The 20,410-nt window shown below is 45.0% G+C and overlaps 1 protein-coding gene across 4 annotated transcripts in view; it reads right to left on the bottom strand.

The window, feature by feature from the left end:
* Nucleotides 1–20,410, bottom strand: part of mpp7a (MAGUK p55 scaffold protein 7a) — a 115,087-nt gene that overhangs the window by 27,323 nt on the left and 67,354 nt on the right. For 2 of the 4 annotated variants that reach the window (XM_062559242.1, XM_062559243.1), the window contains 7 exons: nucleotides 16,359–16,440; nucleotides 15,828–15,913; nucleotides 15,323–15,397; nucleotides 12,341–12,537; nucleotides 11,869–11,933; nucleotides 6,220–6,240; nucleotides 4,169–4,201 (listed from right to left, as the gene is read on the bottom strand). In XM_062559242.1, coding sequence (XP_062415226.1) covers nucleotides 4,169–4,201; nucleotides 6,220–6,240; nucleotides 11,869–11,933; nucleotides 12,341–12,537; nucleotides 15,323–15,397; nucleotides 15,828–15,913; nucleotides 16,359–16,440 — 559 coding nt within the window. The remainder of the gene's footprint in view (nucleotides 1–4,168; nucleotides 4,202–6,219; nucleotides 6,241–11,868; nucleotides 11,934–12,340; nucleotides 12,538–15,322; nucleotides 15,398–15,827; nucleotides 15,914–16,358; nucleotides 16,441–20,410) is intronic. The other 2 variants (XM_037456234.2, XM_037456235.2) reach the window with 1 other exon arrangement.

The following is a 20,410-nucleotide window of genomic DNA, read 5'->3' as shown; positions in this document are numbered from 1 at the left end:
TAAGTGAAAAAATAATGTGGCAGGCTAAATCTATTTTGCCAAAATTCAATTTTCCCAAATCAACATGCTTGTGTGCAGGCTTGAAAACGTATTGTCATGCTCCTAATGAGACGACGGGGATTTGCAGGATTTCCTGCCAGATCTGTTTAAGGGCATCTGTGAGCTCCTGTAAAGTCTGAGGGGCAACTTGGCAACATCTGATGGGCTGAAACAATGTCCCAGAGGTGTTCTATCGGGTTTAGGGTCAGGTAATCGTGAGGGCCATTCAATGGTATCAATTCCTCATCCTACAGGTACTGCCTGCATGCTCTTGCCACATGAAGCATTGTTGTGCATCAGGAGGTACACAGGCCCTAAACGAGCTTAGGGCCTGACCATGGATTCGAGGATTTTATCCCAATACCTAATGGCAGTCAGACTGCCGTTGTCTAACCTGGCAAGGTCTGTGTGTCCCTCCATGGATATGCCTCCCCATACCATCATTGGCCCACCACCATACCACTCATCCTGAACAAAGTGGCAGACAGCATAGCCTTCTCCTTAGGCACACTACAGGACGTCGCGCCCTGAGTCCACCCTCTTGAAGTCTATTTATGATTGTTTGGGCAGAGACATTCACAGCAACGGGCTGCTGGTCATTCTGTAGGGCTCGGGCAGTGCTCAATCTGTTCCTCCTTGCACAAAGCAGCATATATCGGTCCTATTGATGGGTTCAGGACCTGCAGCGCTGTACAGCTCTCCCAGAGAAACTGCCTGTCTCCTGGAATATCCTCCATATTCTGGAGATTGTGCTGGGAGACCCATTAAATCTCCTTGCAACGACACGCATGGATGTGCCATCCTTGAGGAGTTGTACCTTCTTCGCTGAAGGAAAAGGGCATAGGGTAAAATTTGAAAATAGCGGAGATGAGAGGAATCCGGTAACAGAAGAACTGTGAAAGGAGAACAAGTGAAAAGAAGGAAGGGGACGTACCCAGACAGACAGGCGGGTGTCCTTTAGATGATCCCTACTCACAACTGTTCACAGCCATCTGTGAAAGTGATTTTGGTAATGTAGTAAAGTGGGCTCCATGGCTGATCTCAGAATATTTGATGGTATCAAAGGTCTAACCGGTTTCTGGAAGCGCTAGGGACAGTGTATACATAAAGTACATGACCCAACACATGCATTTTAGGGAAGTTTCAGCCAAGAGTTCCATGCATCCAGAAGGCAAAGTTTGTAGGTTTTCCAGTCGAACTGTACGTGTAGCAGTCCAGGGTGATGAACCCATTAGAGTGTTATCTGGGGAGAACACATTTCAGGAGTAGTTTCCAAGGCCTCCACACTAGGCATTTGGAAAGTGGTACAAGACCCAAGTGTTATGGGCTTACACGGTGGAACAGCACTCTAGACCTTTGGCTGCGAGAGGTTAATTTGTGTCAAATGCTATTTGTTTTTCCCGTCAGTCTTATCCCACAGCTCTTTGGGCTGAGGAATGTCTTGTCTCAAAACGATGCCTGATGCCGTATGTGTTGGCAAAAACAAAAAAAGACATACTTCTGGTTTTACAGAGGTCCTTAAAGCCACTATCAACATGCTAAGGGTTGTAACACACTTGGACAAACGTGACATCCAGGCGTGCGTTGATTTCGATTAATCTTTTCTTTACCAATGAACAGCGGGAGAAGTGCGCATCAGCGCCAATTTACAGATACACTTGTGCTCTCTTCTTCCTTTCCTACTTTTTCCCTCAAAAACATATGCCGGTTCCATAAACATAACTAGAAAAATCAAATCAACAGATAATGCAATAGGGGGGGTGTCCACTTCCTGTAGCAACTCAATCTGGACCCCACAGGGTTCCTCTGAGGAACTACAGAAGTACAGTAATGCCTGCTTTTCTGTTTGCCTTGAGATGGATGTGGAAGATGCGCAACTACAAAGCCATGCTTAACGAAATTTTATGTCCTTTTTTAGGCACTTAAAACTCCAATGGTTGGTTGCCAGAGGTCTGATACAATTTTGAGTCCCATACGTGAACTTGTATCAGCTAAAACACAGTACTGATTCAATACCAGTGCGCAATCCTCCCTACATTCTCTGCCCCTAAAATAATAATATACCCTGTATTGATTGGATACCATAATTGTTGTATGGCCTAGCCTGGGTTAAAGACTGTAAAACATAAAAACTAAATGAATACAGAGAATGAACCAGCATGTTAGGCTCTATTGAAGGAATTTTTGGTATTGGAAAAAGATGTAATTGGTGATTAAAGAACCCGTTTCATTTCATTTCAATCGAAAGTAAGGTGTTGAGACACAGATAGGAGAAAATGGACCAACAAATCTTACTATGAACTTGCAGCCTGATGAACTTGTGTATTTTTGGAAATGAGGCATGTCAGTTAAGAACATTTTACAATTTCTTTCCCTATAACTTGGACATAATTGGAATGAGAGGGGATGATGGATATTCCTGCCCTGGATTGTTCAGCTTTAACGGATTTGGACCTACCGGTACTTGCTTGCACTACATTCGTCCATCTTTTCTTTTGTGTGGGTGACTATTGAGATCATGGTAATGATGAGTCATTGTGTTTGGATTTTTCGGGTTTTGACTCGAGCCGAGTGCACCTACAGGTCACTGTAAAAGAATATATCTTTGTCCGTCTTCTACACAAAAAGGTGTCAAAACTGCTACTTAATGATCTGTCTAGTGTTGAAAGTCTCAAGGCACTGTCTTCTAGAAAAGGCTAAGAAGACATCATGGGACGCGGTTTTCCTATTCCTCTGATTTTATTCTTTAGTTCTTCCGGCTCTAAATTCGATCAACATCTGAGCACAAAGGAATCTGCTCGCCCCCCTTCCTTCAGTGGTGCTCCAGGATCGCTTTTGGCTGAGGACCTTACAGACATTGCATCACTGAGAGAGACATGAAGGGAACAGAAACCAAAAACTAAGGACAACAACGGCCTACTCCCTCCCACCACCTCCTTTATTTCCCAATGAAACCTCAGTAGTATTGCAAAAGCATCTGTAAGTTCTAGGATTACAAACCTTTATGGCCAAGCCAACTCTAAATCACACAACCACATCCAACAGGCTGAAAAGCCATGCAGAAAATACTCGCATACAGAAGATGTTATTATATCTTACACTATTTTTTTCTCTTTCTCCTGAGGTTCTCTGATTTCAGTTAAAGCTCATTCTGGGCTGCTGGAGTCAAAAAATGCTCCTTACCCGCTAGTGCGCTGGATGTTGTTTGGGTACCAAAGAGGATTAAGAGAGGTTGAGGTCATTGACCTCATGGAGAAGGCAGGGTGATAGTAAGGGCAAGCCGGAGAGGAGTGGAAAAAAGGGACTGGTGTTTGGCATGGCTCGGCTATGGGAAGTGACCCTGATTGAGCTTGGCACGGCTCAAACTCGCAAAAGTTATAAACGTATTTATAAACTTGCGTGTGCACTGCACACCCTGTTAAATCTGGAGTCAAAACGGTGTAATGTGCAAAGGAGAGTTCGACTCTCAGCCTAAACCTTTTAATATAGACCGAAGTGGACACAGAGAGGGAGACAGTGTACGGGCCACCTAGGACGGCCTGTTGTCCCCCAGAGGGACGGTACCTTATGATTTGTTGCGAAAATGGCAGTGGTAATAAAATCAGCATTTCTGTACAAGACGCAGAACTGGAAGCAGCTGCAAAACCAAATCGGCCCTCGGTAATTGTCAATAACCAGGACCACATCAACGATGCCGGTGCCCGGCCAGTCGTCCAAAGCAAAGCGTGCAGAAATGAGGGGTCCTTTCAAGCCAAACCCATCCAGAGCCGCTCTCAAAGATGGCGGAACAGAATAACTACTATCTTCTGCAAATCCTTGACGCGATCTGCCAGTGGCTTTCAGCAAGAGGGCAAAAATAGAGCACATCATAGGCTCAGGAACCACTACAGAACTACTTACTTGGGTTTTTACATGAGAGTCCAGGTTGATTGAGGAAGAGGGAACACACCAAGTAGATTTACAAAAGAAGGTAACTGTTTGTCAGGATCATAATGCCATCGTTACGTGGCACGCGCTATGGAGTCTGTAGGAGGGCTAAGGGATTAATGAAGGGTTGATGTCATTCAAACAGTTCTAGTGAGAGCGACATCAGGAAAGTAGGAGGACAGAAGGAGGCAGCGTCTCTCACCTAGCTGGAACCTGCTACTATAGTCCGCGTCCTCTGGTAACGAGAAGGGAAAGAAAGAAGAAGCCAGAATAGAAACACAACATCATGTTAGAGAGAATAGTCATGGGAGCAACAGGCACCCATTCCTCAAACTACAAAGACATGCACGTAAGAAAAAACACAGAGAGGTAGATATGGTGGCAAATCACTGTCAATATTCGAGAGCGTAAATCCGGTTCATGCACGCGCATAAATCAAACATCCGCGAGCAAAAGTCAACATTCTGTCTCGCGAGCGAGCAAAAGTCTGCGTCTCGTGAGCAAAAGTCCGCCTTGCTCGAGATATTTTCTCGCTCGCTGAACGTGAACTTCCTTGCTAGTGAGGCTGATTTCTGCTCGCGCTAGAAGGTGTTTTCTGCGCACTCGCTGTTGTTCTTTTTGACAGTAAGGGGGCAGAGCCAGTCACCATGGTATCGCTACATCTAATTAGCGGTTAATGGTTGGTTACAAACCCCATCTTTGAATTGGCTGGAGTTACCTATTCACAGAACTATAGAAGCCCATTTCCGCACTAAAGAAAGGGGATTGAAGTCGAAATTATGAGATAAAACGTCAAAACACAAACAACACCTCTCTGTAACCGTAGATGTCAACCAGCTACAATCTCCAAGACAGACTTTTGCTCGCAGATGTTTTACGCACGCATGAACCTGATTTGCGCTCTCAAGTTTTGACAGTGACTTGCCGCCATAGGTAGAGTCATCAAGACGTCTGATGTTTGTGTTATTGAAGTCGGTGGAGCTTCTGTTAATTATGCCCACTTTGTCCAGAGCGACAGCTACAGAAGTAGTGGTAACAAAGGAAAAGAGGATAACTACTACATTCTGGAAATCTTCGAGTTGCGAGAGGAAAGTGAGAAGAGTGAGACATTCTGTTGATTTACTTCCCAAGTCTGATCAGAGTGGTTTTCTCTTCTGTGTTTATGACTTAGGAAGACAATGTTTGGCTTGGATGATCGGCAAACGGGTTTGGTGTGAGTTTGTAGAATGTTGGCAAATCCATTAATTTAAATTACGTCTTAAAGACATCCTGGCAAACTTGTCTTCACCCCTGGTTAATTTAAATACAAAATGGAAATGGAGATCAAACTTCTTTTTCTCACTTGCCTCTCAGGGCTTCTATATAATTTTAAACATTAACATTTAAATGTTCTTCCTCATAAAGATAATACAACACATTTGTGGTAAACCCAATAATTAAAATAACAATAAACAACAATAAAAAGCATAAACTTGATTTAAGGTTTACAATCCACACTAGACCACACAAGACTATTGCTTTGGATGTTTTATTTTTTAAGTTTACGAATCATCTTTGATTACACGTCATATGCACAAAGTGGAGGTGTCCACGTGAAGGAATGATTTACTCCTGTCTAGTTAGCTGGTTAAAGTCTTTCCAAAATGCCAGAGACCCCAAAACTGCAAACTCTCCACTGTGTTTGAGGGGACAAACGTACAGAGGCGTCTGCTTCCCCTCTCTAACTCGGCGTTCACACCAAAAAATTTTGTAATGCTTTACTTGCCTTTTCAACTTTGGCGAAGAGCCAAATTATTTCCTTTGCTCTTTTCACTTTTTTGCATCCTCCACCCCACCCGTTGAAAATTTGCTTCCTCTGCAACCATTTGCATCTGTGCATGGAATCTTCTGGTGCGAATAAGTCACATTGCTTTTGATGTGAACGCAGCATAAGGGCGATTAGCTTTAATATGAGGCTATAGGCAAAATATTTACAGTGTTTCCCTCAGGTTTACAACTTTAGGAAACACTGAGATACAACAAGGATGGAGAGCATAGATGAAAGGGTAGACATTTGGTTACAAACAGAGATGATGAAGGTGAATTAATTACAAATGGCTTCTATCAGGTGGTAACGTCCTATCGAATGGGAGGGACCTCAGACAAACCGTACCTTCCATCTCCTCAACTGTGAGAGCGATAGAAGCAAGGAATGGAAATGAGTCACAGTTAGATAAAGTACGTTAAGGGACGGATAAAGAAGAGAACACCTACCAAACTCTATAGCCACATCATCTTAGAAAAGCAAAACAAAAGATAAAGAAATGACAAAAAGAAGAGTTAGCATCTTAACGTCTCAACTGAAATACTGGAATTTGAGCCACACAAGTAAGCTAGTTTGTGTTTCTCCATCAGTAAATCAAGTAGTAAACTAATTTATATTGAAATATTGTTCTCATAGCTCACTGGACGAGCATGTCATGTTTTATTTATCATAAAAACTAAAGGTCAACATACTAGCTCTTCCAAAGAGTCCATCAGTGGGTCAAGTATGCTCATGGTGGATAGCGGAAATTATTATTGTCTTTACGGAGACAAGTAACGGAGATAAGCCACGCCCCCTTCCAGGCGCGCATAAAGCAGGATGTGAATGAAGCGAAATAACTAGTCAGGCGAATAAAGAGTGGCGAAAGTCCGCTTGGCATTTTAAGTGTGAACGCAGCTCTCCACCGGAGCATTGAAGCCGTCAAAATTAAAGCGTCATAAGGAAACCAAAGATCCAACGCTTGTGGGAAAGCAGGTGTTTTTCTTTAAGAAATAAAAATGGGCTACAGATGCAGAAGAAGTCTGTCATCTCACTGACTTGCAACTCTAAATCTGACTTAAATGCCAGACATGTGGCACAATGACAGAAACCTTTCACCATAGTGGAGGAGCTGCTTCTGCTGCCGCTGTGGATGTGTTTTTTTATATATATTATATATTTTATTTCATTTTTTTTACTCCATCATATTAATTAAATTTCTATGTTTTCTGCAGTAAAAGTAATAGTTGTTTTTGTGTCACGCCTGGCTCAGGCCTTTCAAAATATTATATTAACTATTATTTGTTCCATGAAGTGTTAGTATTGTTTTTGCAGGTTTACATACAGATAATAAATAAAGGTTTTTGCTTGTTAAACTTTTTTTATTTTATCATTTGATCAAGTCATTGAATACAAATCCAACCTATAATTATATCAATTAGTGAATACAAAACAGTGTTAATATTTGAACGGGCCCTGGGCATATTTGTACTAAGTTGGGCCCCAAGGTCAAAAAGGTCAAGAACCCCTGATCTAGAAGACATTTAAATCCCTAGTTACCTAGTGTGACAGTCTGTGGTCTGTGGTGGAGCCGCTGTGACTACACAAAAAGAGAAACAAAAAGGTTTCAGGTAGGATTTGAAATAACTCCACATGTTTAAAACTGCCATACAAAATAGCTATATGATGGCTTTGGATGTGGTGGGCGATGCAGGATCAGTGTGTGTGTGTGTGTGTGCATTTGTAAATGCTTCCTCCCCTTTCACGTGTTCCCAGTTTGGCCGAACAAGGTTAAACCAAAAACATGCGTAAGACCAGCGATCACAGCGAGGGGGCACATTCAGTCTCAGGGAGCCAGGTAATCAACAGCCAAAACAGCAGTCAGGAGCGATCACGACAGAGGTCGATCCGCGCTACACAACATCAGGCCCCCGGAAGCCGGGATTGTTTCTGAAGTTCGGAGCCAAACGTGTCTTTATCTGACATTTTGTTTCACATGTTAGTGTTCACTGCAATTTTTCCCCCGATGGTGCCCTTCTCCCGCCCTAATGTGACAGTTTAAGTAGAACCAGTGTCTGAAGCCCACTTTCAGTGGGATGTAAGGAAATAGCAGAGAGAGACTTGAAAGAGGGGAAACAACAAGGAGAATATGAGAATGATAAAGATTTCAAAATCTCCCTCCTGCCCTGACTGCACTAGCGGGGCGCTTTTTCATCTGGTGCCTATCTGCCAAAGGAATGGTTTGCATTTTGCCTAATGGCCCAGTTGCCGTGTTTACCAGCATTCCAAGTCTGATGAAACACCGGATAATTACGCTGCTGAATGTAAATCGACAGAACACGGCCGATCTGAGAAAGCTTAAATGCTTACCCAAAGAAACGTTGTGAGAGCTTAGGGGTGTATCACATGTCTGTCACATACTTAAGATGCACCACACAGTATGGCACAGGAGGTGAGATGAGGGTAGATTTGGAATGAAGGAGTGGTAAAGCGGACGACAAAGGGAAGTATGAGTAGATGTAACAAATCCAATTTATTATTTACAATAATATATCCATCACAAATTGCGGGACACCGTTGTTGAAATAAGCAACATGAAGGGAACAAAAACAAATGACTAAGTGTGGCGTTCGCTTATCTGCATCGAACCATTGCGACGGACACTTTACGCGACCAAATCGGCAAATGCTACAGAACCAATGTTGGGAGTAAGTGTTTTGCCCAAGGACACATTGAACTGCGGATTAGCCGGGCCTGGGATCAAACCCCCAATCCGGAGGACGACCATGCTCCCCACTCGCCCACAATTAAGGCCGACATTTGCCGGCTTTTTGGAAAAACTGTTCAGATCGCTAGTAAGGGGAGCGCCACTATAATGTAGGAGTGAGACCTGGAATGAACCCCACAGGAGGGCGATAAGCCTGTCCACATGTTTGACAGACCATGCCTGACCCACACAATCAGGGCTGGGGAAGGAATGTGCTTGTCAGAAGGCGGTGCAGACGTCCTGTAAAAGAAAGAAAGCCCAGAGAGCCGTCCCTATGTTCAAAGAGAACAGATGGGGAGAATGGAGGACGGCCAATTATTGATCAAGTGAGTTTTGACAACCAGAGATGTAACACAGTTGATCTAACCCTGATGGCACTTTTAAACATCAGTTCTATAACAGTATGTAAGTATGTAAAGTGGCGAGAAGGGAGAGCAATAATGTATATCTCACAAATGTTAGGCGTAAATCGACACGGTTAAGCAACCCTCGCCGCAGCCGCTCACCAAGACCAATGTTGTGCGAGTCAACAAAACTCGGGCTGGAAAGAGTAAAAAGGGACCCCACCCCACGCCTGAATCAGCAGCTCTGTCCCGTACTACGGTGTCACCGTATCCTTCATTTAGGTTGTAGTTTATGGCCCGGGGGCATAACGCGGTCTGCCCCAATCCCAGCCTACTTTTCCTTCCAGCCCCCCCACACACACCACCACTGGGGCCACATCTGCTACCAAATTTGACCCCATCCATCTATTCAATCTGTCCATAACGCTCTTGTCAGCTATTTTCTTCTCTTTTACATCCTTCACATTTATTCACTTAACTTACATGACCGGATCCAACATTTCTCTAAATTTTTTGCAAAGACAAAAGAGCAGAGTGAATCACTGCCCAGTTATTCATCCAGTCCTGAAACGGCAATGTCAAGAGACTTCCTACTACTGCCACTGCTGCACACAGCTAATCCTTACAGCATGCATGACATTAGCGGACTTACACCTGCATTCTTTACAAAGAGAGGGGGTGGTGGTGGTAAGGTTATAAATCCCAGAACTCATAATAGGAACAGTGCAGCACTGTCTGACTTTAGCTTTTCGGATGGCTATTTTTGGTCTTCTTGCAACGTGTGTGCCAGTGTGCGGTTGAACATGAGTAAGAAATGACAACATCCATAATTCACCCGAGGGCTTCACCTGGGAGCTAAAAAAGCCAAGTTCAGAGGTGGCCAACGTAGTTTTACTGATCATTTGGGAGGCGCACATTGAGAGTGTCACATTACATTAAGGGCTCTCCGCCCTCTCAAGGGAAAACAAGCACTCAAATCGACCCGTCTGTCCCAAAATGGAAATCTATGGTGAAAAATATGGCCAATGAGAAGTTTCAGTTCAATGGGGTCATTGTGGAAACCAGAGAGGTTCTGCAACGCCAAGTACAAGCGTGGTGTATTTTTTCTTAGGGGTTTCGGGTGAGAGGAAGGGAGTTGAGCTGTATGTTTTGGAGGAGAACATAAATGCGCTGCTATGGATATAAAGAGCAGAGATGTAAAGACTGAGCAAGGACAGAAGCGGCGAGAAAAGTTTTTTTCAGCAAACAAGTTGTAGCTGATGTAGACAACGGATGTGGTACTAAAACCAGACAAATGGATTTTTTCAAATGCTTAAATAGAAGTTTTCAAAAGCACAAACGTCAAGAGTGTGTGGGGGTGGGGGCAGTCTATGCAATTTGCCACACTGGCTGCAGATATTGGCAGCATGTTCACCCTCATCCATGGCTACAGGCGTGCACAGGCACTCATATTATACTGGGGCGGTCCTGGAGCCAGCTGGATGAGCTTCCATTCATGCACCGTGGCTCGCCATATACAAACCAAATTGCTGTTTGGCGAGCGCCTGTGAATCACAGCGGATGGCTTTTCATTTTGAGACTGCACGTCAGGCAGGCTCTCACAGGGACTCTCAGGTGGAAAGGCAAAGTCCTGCAAACCAGAGTGGCGTATGCAGCAAGTGGGTTTGCGAGAGTGCAAATTGGATCGATTTGAGCTTGAAACGTATTTCTCAAACTTCTAAAAGCAGAAAAAGCAGAAAAAAGTAACTGTTTTGAACTCAGCAGCTGGATGAGTGAGAAAAGCACAATCCCCTTCCAGAGGTGGGAAGTAATGAGTTTAACTTACTTGATTACTTTTTTTAGAAGAATCATTTCTACTCTTGCATTTGGATGCATCCATTGCACTACTTTCCTATATTTGTTATTTGATCCATGGTGTGGAAGCCATTTGCATTTAGAAAAGTATTGACAAAGCTGAAAAGGACAAACTTGTTTTATTTTACAGTTAATTGACATGACTGATGAGTTCCAACCCCAGATGTTCTTACTCAAGTCACAAAGATGAAGTGAACACCTGTATTTAACTCTGAAACATCACTGCTACTCATCCCACCTGTGCATACATTTGAAGGCTGATGGGAAGTAAAAAGGGGGGGTGGGTGCAGCAAACCGACTTGCTGGAGTTTAGTCGCCCGACTTGTAGTTATTTCGCTTCATTCGCGTAATAGGGTGCGTACCTAATCTCTGTGGCTTATCTTGTCTCCGTAAAGACAGTTATGATTTACGCTGACCAACATGGCAGAAATAAGCACGATTTCTGGTCTTTATTTGTTGTGTGAATTAACGTCAGAACCACAAATGGTGTTGTGTTTGGATTCATGACATCAGCCGTCAAATTCCACCGACTCCTCCAGGAAGTGTGTCTGGATGACCGCCGCTTCCAGTGCTGCTTCAGGCTGACCAGCAGCTGGTTTGATGACCTGTTGTGACGGCTCGGTGCCCGCGTCTCTCTGTTAGACACCAACTAACTTATAGGCGTTCAGTCTCAGCAGCCTGTGTGTCTCCGGTGAGCGGCTGTTTTATAAAGTGTGTTCACGCCGTGGCAGCAGGACGGTGATGACGAGCGGAGGATCTATAACGCTGATTGGCTTTCGCAACAGCGCCAAAAAAGCGATTTATTGCTCCTTTTGCCAACGCCGCCTCTTTCGCTCCGCCCATTTAAAATTCGCCTCATTCGCGACCAAATGCGTCTGTGCATTGAATTTGCGTTGGAGACAGGCATTAAGGGGGTGAAAAGAGTTGGGCGGTAGACTGGGGGAGTGAACTGTGTAGCAGACAGGAAGGTAAATCCAGACACAGCGCTCCTTCTGCTGACAGGCGCCAAGCATTGCCGCCGGCCTCGAGTGCAGGGATGAGTCCTGAGTTACACGCTAGCTTCCACCACTAGTTAGTTGATCTGCCGCTCCTAAACCCCGCCCACATTTTCCAATGTGTTATACTGTTGTTGGTGACAAAGAATGTACGCTTACATGATCGACGGCTGGAGGTCTTCTGCAGCGGGAGAGTGGCAGCAGGTCGCCGCAGTGTAAATCTCCTGGAAGAAAAGAGGTAGAGAAGAGGGTGAAGAAAGAGGGGGGAGAAAAGGCACAATGACCGCCAGGGGGATAATTAATACGCTTTGATGTCTACCAGGTATTGATGAGGCAAAGGAGAAACTCTATTGACAAAACTGCTGCGCAAAATGAGAATGTTTTGCATATATGTTCTCTTATTTTGCCCTCCTTTTTATTCTTCTTATTTTGCCCTCCACTCTCGTTCGTTCTTTTTTTCCCTCCGCTGCCGTTGCCAACAAACTGCCCTAGGCTCCCCAGCACTACGTCGCACATCAAGTGTGGCTGTAGAGCTTGGGAGCCAGCGCTATCATCCGCAGTCATCATTTCAGGGACCAGACATTGTGAGGGAGAGAAAGAGGGTGAAAGTCAGGAAAGCCTAGTCTCTGACCTCTCCTGGAACTGCTTGGACGGGATGAGGCCAGCGCGGGGGTTAGCCTCCCCCTCATGTTTGGCCTGCCACCAGGTAGCATCGTCCTGGCTCATGATCTGTAGGATGGAGCCCCTCTTGAAGGCCAATCCGGCCTCCTTGCATGGGATGGCTTTGTCGTCCTTGGGGTCGTAGTCAAAGAGCGCCTTCATAAACACCTGGACGGACAGCAGAAAATAACGAGCTGGATTGCGGGTATGAAAAGGAAAAAATGACGCTTCTTTGGAAACTACCTTTTCCTTCCCGTGGGGGAAAGGTGAACTCTGAGGAGAAAGTCACGAAGGCAAACAGAGAATGTGCTTCTGCAGCTTTCTGGGAGATTATTCCAGAAAGGTCAGTGCAATCAGTTGTTGAAAGCTGCAACGGCGTGTCAAATTAGTCCTTCCGCATGGTGCCGTCAACACGCAGGACGGACTAAGCCCCAATCACCATCTTCAAAGTGTGGCGATAAACGGTTGTTTACTTTCTTTAGGGGAGCTGGGTCCCATTCCTCGTACGTGGCTAACTGAGTTAGCCGGATCATTTTCAGGATAAGACATAGATCAGGCTTTTTGGTTTCCCGAAGCAGGTTTGGCTTAATCACCATAGCAATACATTGAAAAACTTGAACCTGCTCCAATGCAGGTTCATTTGAGCCAGCAAGATTAGTTCACCACTCCGCCGGACAAAGGGCAGCTCTCTTCCTCATTGATGTTAAATTAACGTTTTATAGGAGGGTTCTCAGAGATCACAAAGACCCGTTATGACATCACGATGATGTCCTGTACGAGCACCATCGAGGCTGAAGACAAGGAATAATTTATTTACAAGATTTTCTTGAGCCGAAATGTTACATGATGAACACCACACACTGCAGCTGAGCAACGACTGTCCTACAGACTGTCTCACACACTCTCTCCTACGGTCTCAGTGTCTTATACTGTCTCATACCGTCTCCCAGACTGTACAGTGTTGCGATGCAGAGAACATCTGAAAAGCCGCTGCATGTTGTGCTCTTCGTAAAGTTCTGTTTGTTTATTTGCCGCTTAATAAACTTCTGGATGTTTCACTGCTTCAATTAATTAAACATTGGATAATGAATAATCGTATCATACTGAAGTTGATACAGTACATATATCCTATGTACTATTCATTTGCATCAATTAAACTTGTTTTATTATTCTATGATGTCATTGGATGATGATGAATTCCATGAAGCCTGGAAGGGACATTTAAAGAAATATAATCTGATTTGAGCGATAAGGCACTAAAATTGAGCATATACATTTGCGCATAACTTGTGTACGGGTGTTCGGGCTTATAATCCTTGCAGTGGACGGTGTCAGTTTTTTCCATGATTATTTGATTAAATTCAATTTATTTTCTATACCACAAAATCGCAAATTTTCCTCAGAAGGCTTTGCAGGCTCTGTGACATCCACTGTCCCGAAACCCTCACATCGACAAAAACAAACAAATGAAAAAGCATTTTATGGGGAGAATAAAGGGAAGAAACCTTTAGTGAGACAGAGGAGGATCCCTCCTCTGGGAGAGAGAGACTGCGATGGACATGGAATAAACAACGCAAAAGATGTACAATGCGTTCCATTCATACAACAGAAATTATTAAAATACACATTTTATCTTTGATCGACTTAGTTGAACCACGTACGAGGAACAGGGCCCTGGTCTCATTTGCTTTGGCAGCAGGGTTGGACATAACTCATGAGAGAAATGGTGCATCAGCTCCCCAGTGGGTGAGAATGATGGTTACAGAGGATTTAGTTAAACCCCCCTCAGAATTGTTGACTACAAGCTACTGTCTTGATGCATGGATGACACTTTTTCATGAGGCCCACCCTGGAAGTTATCATCTCTTCCTCTACCTCAACAAAATCAAAATGGGATTTATCCATTTTTGCAAATGTGTCGATACTTTCGCCTTGTCAAGAACATAGCCTGAAAGGCACGTTATTTCAATTTAAAACCTGTGTTGACTTTAAAATTTGTATGAACATTTAAAACATTTCATTTCAGTTGTGCACACCAATGGCTAAATCAGGGTTTCGTTTAAAAAAAATAGAAGACAAGTATGAATTTATATGTTATTGGTACCGAATCTGACGTACATCTCTGCATCAAAACATTCCCTGCAGTGGGGAATAGCCTGCAGTGGTTCTACAATCACATACCAATATCTTAATCTCTTCTTTCCTTGTTCAGATATACCGTATTTTCACGACTATAAGGCGCACTGGATTATAAGACGCATCTTCAATGAATCGCCGATTTTAGAACTATTTCCCTATATAGGGCGCACCGGATTATAAGGCGCATAGAATAGAAGATACTGCAGTAAAACGTTCGACTGGGGTTGCGTTATGCATCCACTAGATCGGGCTGTGCTAAATCAAACGTTATTAAGCGTTCACTCCCATGGTAACGTTGTTCAAACGTTAATGTGGATATTAACAATATCTCTGAACCTCCAACTTTCGTTCTTGATTAATGAAAACATCCTTGGCTAATGCTTCCGTGCATCTTGCACCGAGAGGCAGCGCTGGAACAGACGGTGGCGCCTCGCGGCGGACCGTCAGCTAGATCCCGACATCCAACTACGAGCTTTAATAAACGCTGTTGGAGCTGGAATTACCGTGGCTGCTGGCACCAGACTTTCCCTCCAATGGATCCTCGTTAACCAGTATGGATCAACCAATTCATCCATATATATGGCGCTCCGGATTATAAGGCGCACTGTCGTTTTATGAGAAAAAAAAAGCATTTTAAGTGCGCCTTATAGTCGCGAAAATACGGTAATATCCTCATTCTGGCTCAAAAAAACTTCTGCATTAAATAAAAAAAGGCATCACATTGGACCAGAAAATCTATCCCTATTCTTTAAAGTCGAAAGAATCCTGGAGCGTAATCCAATCAGCATGAGGATTATGCTGGCAAAAAACCTACCTTTGGCTCCTTGGTTGGTTCCTCTTCCTTGACGCTGGGGATCACTTTGAAAGTAATGGCCCCTTGCGACTGGGCCTGAATGATTGGGAAAGATAGATACAAGTGTTTAGGTACCAATTGGGGGGTGGAAACAGTCTTCCGTCCAGCACCTGATGCAATGAAGGTCGTATATTTGAAAAGCTGGTTGGGGGGGGGTAAATGGAGGAGTGCAGAAAGCTTTTATCAGCTCTGAAGGCCATTCTGTCTGAGAGTTCAAGTTGCCCACCCATCTTCCTACACATCGCTTCCGGTAGTGTTCAGGCCCACCATTGAGCTTATTCGAAGCCTGCTGCGTAGCCCACTTGGAGAAAACTGAAGCATCAATCTCTTACTGGGGGAACAGTGTGGCTTAATGCATATGGTAAGGGAAAGCTTAAAGGCCGCATATTTGTTTTTTCTGTAAGAGAAACTTTTGGACGGAACAGACAAACGGGGTCGAGTGCACACACACACCTACGAGACTTACCAGGATATGAATGATCTCCTCTGGTTTCTTGTCATCCACAGTGATTCCATTGACCTCCTTCAGTTCATCTCCTACGTGAATAAGCCCTGTCACACACATAAGCATGTGTTTTACGCATCTACGAGCACTTATTGTAATGTGCTAATATAAGTGAGCTTCTATGAAGAAGTCCAGCGCTTGAGAAAGCCCGGGGATATGTACAGTACTGCAGATTACTGTTTATCTTCGTGGTGGCATTTGAGATTGGGAAAGAATCAAAGCTTTATTGTCCGCACATGTGGAAATTTGCCGCCGGCTTCGCTGTGGCAGGGCTGAATAACAGGCTGGACACAATGAACAGAAAACCAAACCAAAAACATGTGGACAGCAAGCAGAGCGTTGCAGTGTCCTCGGCACTAAACATGCATATTCACAGAGAGGAAAAGGATAAATTGGGATTCAGGATCACATCCCTACTTTCTTACACGCTGGATGTCTATTGTAGCTGCAGATAATAATACAAATATTGAGATTAAAACACATAGCACTGACCACTTCTGTCAGCCGCTCCCCCTCTCATGATGCGTGCCACAACGATGGCTCCCGTGAGGTCGTCACGCCTTATCGTTGCTCCCTGCAAAGCAGTCACAGAGAATCAGAGAATGAAACTGGGATGAACTGGACCAGATTTCTACACTGCTTTTAGAGCTGCATTATTCGAGTGTCATGATCACAGCTCAAATATTAGGTATGTGGCTGGAATTAAAATGGCAGATTCTTTTCAGGTGTATTCTTAAAGGCGAAAACAGTTGGTTTAGTCTACACACTTCTCTATTCATTACAAATAATGTGGATATTCACACCTCCCAAATAATGCCTGTATTGGAAACAAAGAGGGGTACACATTCTAAGCCCAGACAAACACAATGACATGGCATTTCCACTTGTTAAGGCAGAAGCATCAATGGCATGGACACAGGGTTGGGGGCAGAACAGACCCGAGGCAGCAGACTCAAAACACACAGAGTTGCTCAAGCCCTCCCTGTCCTGCGTCAATGCTTGGTCGTCAGCCAGAAAGAAACACGAAGAGGATGGAGTTTCAACATCCTCGTTTGAAATGACAGTGGTGATGCTTTTTCCAGTAAATCCAATAAATAGCCTCCCCTTTTTATGATAAAACAATAGGCTTCACCGGTGCCAACTTGTCATGGACCCTTGCACGGACCCCATTGAGGCACCAGCCTGGCTAGAATTGGGACGGAAGGGTAAGGCAAAGTGCTCCTTGGGCCCCCACGGCCAGAACCAGGCATCTAGCTCACGCACAGTTTGCCGGGGCAGCGACCCATCCTTTCATCCTTCCCTAGCTGCTTTTCCCATCATCACAGAGAATACAATTTTTAAAAGCCTTCCTCACTCAGCTCACCAGCAGTTTTTAATTCCAGCTGTCCTAGTCCATGCAATAGTGCAACAATAGCTCAGCTGTGTCATGCCACTCCGCTTTTTTCATGTTTGCCTTCCCGCGACAGCCCCAAAGTACTTCTGGCTATTACAAACGACGGGAAGCACAGGAGGAGATATTAAAACATAGCAAAACAAAACTCAAAGACCAAAGGAGGTTCTGGTTTGTGCCACTTTGCCGGTGCCATTAGCACGTCATCTTGGTTGTTTTCATGACCAGTGCACACCTAATGGTTTTCCTCCTAGATAATAGTTTCCTCAAGGACTTTTTGGCTCATGGAGATTGGGAAGGACACCAGGAGAAGACAGGGCTTGGGTCTGCTGAGAGCTGCTGACCTAATAGAATAATGGGGCTAATTTAAGAAACCCGAGAGGCAGCAGTAGGAGAGAAGCCGGTGGAGGGGTCAGTGATAGGGGAAGGCCCTGTCAGACTCCTGTGTCAGGGTCACATAACGGCTCAGTGTGACTAAAAGCAGCTGGATGTAATGCAATGACCCCAAGACCGACGCAAAGGCCTTTGTGGGTTTGTCTGAGAGAATAGGGAGCTGCGGGGAAAGAGACGAACGGGGTGCGATAGGGAGTTTGCGGAAAATCTCACAGGAGTATTAAGACATGTGGTCATTAACTTTCTTTCTGCTTTTGCTTTCCAGCTCTCCTTTTCTGGAACTGGCCGATGGCCAGCTCCGTGATGGATGTTTTTATTGTGTCCCCTGGGGTCCCTGGTGCCTGGTGGCAGTCTACAGGCCAACTACACAGCAGAGAGCGAGAAAAGCCTTGGACTCAGTTTGTAAGGACGGTCTGCATAAACTGTCTTCATATGGAATCTGCTCACACATGGTGCGTGGATATAGATTGTGTTTTGACACATGTGGCTTAAATCAAACGCCATTCAGAAACACCCCTTTTATGACCTTTACTGCAAATGGCAGTGGTGATTATAGAGCAACACATTAAGTGTGCAAACACCTACGGACAGGGTTGCAAACACTAATATCGGGGGAAGCAAGGAGACCATGTTGTCCCCATTGAAACCACCACGCCTTTTACAGCGGGAAAGAAACAAACTCACCTGAATGGCTCCCTCCAAGAGTTATTTAAAGACCTGCAATGTTTTTAAAGCCTTGATTCAATGCGATTCACATTTGACCCAACGCCCTTCAGCGTGATTGGAATTCACGGGCAAGCCACGCCAGCAGCAAAGGAGTTATGAAGGGAGGGGGAGCCTCCCTCTTCATCTGGCCAGCCCCAGCTTGAACTCAGTCCCGGTACGGTAGCCAAATGAGCTTCGTCTGATAAGAAAAGCTGAGAAAAGCCAAAGCACTCCAGTGGCAACCCGAGCGAGCCAGACTGGAGGATAAGTGCAAGAGCAGAGGAGAGCCAGGACTTGACAAGTTGACTGGGAGGGAAGTGAAAGAGGCAAACAGGGGGGTCAGAGTTGAGAGGAAGAACAAATGAATAAGAAGAAAATCATATGATGAGAGAGCAAGATAGAAATTACAAACGAGAGATTGAGAGCCCAGGGAAAGACACAGATGTAGCACAGACAACTTTGTTACTCAAGCTCACAGAGAGCTGTAGCTTTTGTCTTCCCAGAGAACGTGGTATAAAAAATAAGATGCAGCAGGTAGCAAATATTCAAATTTTTGTAGTACCTCATTCCTCGTAATTATATTGGGAACCACCCCCCCCCCCTCTCCACCTCATTACAATCCACAGTTGACCTTCCTTCTCTCAATCCTCCAGCGGTATATCCACCTCTCCTGGAGGCTTGACAAATGCTTTGGAAGCACTGAAGCCGCAGGGTGGTGGTGGGAGGAGAGGGGGGGGACGCCTCACAACCTGAACTCAACATCACCTCCCCCTGTTCCATGATACCCTATGGGTGCTATCATCAACCAGGCCACTAATGAGGAGCCCTTGGTCTGTTAAACCAAAACATAGACAGGTTAGAACCTAAATAAGCCGAATGCTGAGTATGTGTGCTTTTGTGGGGGGTTGGTTGGAGGGCGGAAGGAAGGGGAAGGGTGCACACAGAAGGAAGAAACAATTTAAGACTCCAGTACCAAGATGGGTATGCTGACGTAGCAGCTAAGTATTAGCACAAGCTAATGGTTGGATTTACACTGAGCAACTCAACGCCTGCTGGCACATTGAAGCCATTTTGGACTTTTCCGCATGTGCTGGAAAGGGTGCAAGAAGTCAGACGGGGGAAATCTCCACGTCTGTCAAAGCACACGCACGCATGAGTGTCGCGTGTGTGTTTTTTGTGTACATGCTAGCGTGTCAGCATGTCTGCGTTCCTACAAGAACTTCCACCTGAAGCCGAGCCAAACCAGCCCAAGAGAAAACCCCCACAAGCCTAGGTGATTGATGCTGGACAGTCGCTAAGCCTGATCAATGGGCTACGCTATGTTAGCAAATGGACACGAGGCACCACTTAACCATCGAACAGGCTCAAATGCGCGGTTTGTGCTGGAAAAGATGCATGGGCTTTACTAGCGACAATGACGTGGGTCAGGTTCCGGCTTTTTGCAGCCAAATGTGAGCCAGCTTTGGCCGATTTCATTCATGCCATATCTGGCCCAGATGTAGCGGTTACAGACATGGCCACCGGGATTATTGGCAACCAGCACTGAAACAGGTTCTGGCCCGTTGATGGCTGCCAAACCAGGGCCAAATCAGGCAATGTAAAGTTGGGCCTATAATGGTTGGAACATGGCAGCTGGGTTTACTGGCAACCAGCACTGAAACAGGTTCTGGCCTGTTGATGGCTGCCGAACATGGTCCAAATCAGGCATTATCGATTCGGGCTTATTCTGGTTGCGACATGGGAGCAAGGTTTATCGGCAACCAGAACTAAAAACAGCTTCTGGCCTATTTTATTCATGCCAGAACTGGGCTGAATGTGTCATTATAGCAACGGGCCTAAACTGGTTGAGACATGGCAGCCGGGTTCATCAGCAACCAGCACTAAAACAGGCTCTGGCCCGTTGATGGCTGCAGAATCTGGGCCCAATATGGCATCATAGAAACAGCCTTATTCAGGCTAAGACATGGCTGCTGGATTTATTGGCAGCCAGCACTGAAACCGGTTCTGAGCCATTGACGGCTGCCGAAGTTGTGCCGAATCTGGCATTATAGATTTG

The sequence above is a fragment of the Pungitius pungitius genome, chromosome 19, assembly GCF_949316345.1.
Source record: "Pungitius pungitius chromosome 19, fPunPun2.1, whole genome shotgun sequence".
Classification (NCBI taxonomy): Eukaryota; Metazoa; Chordata; class Actinopteri; order Perciformes; family Gasterosteidae; genus Pungitius; species Pungitius pungitius.
This window is presented reverse-complemented; position numbering and strand designations above follow the sequence as displayed.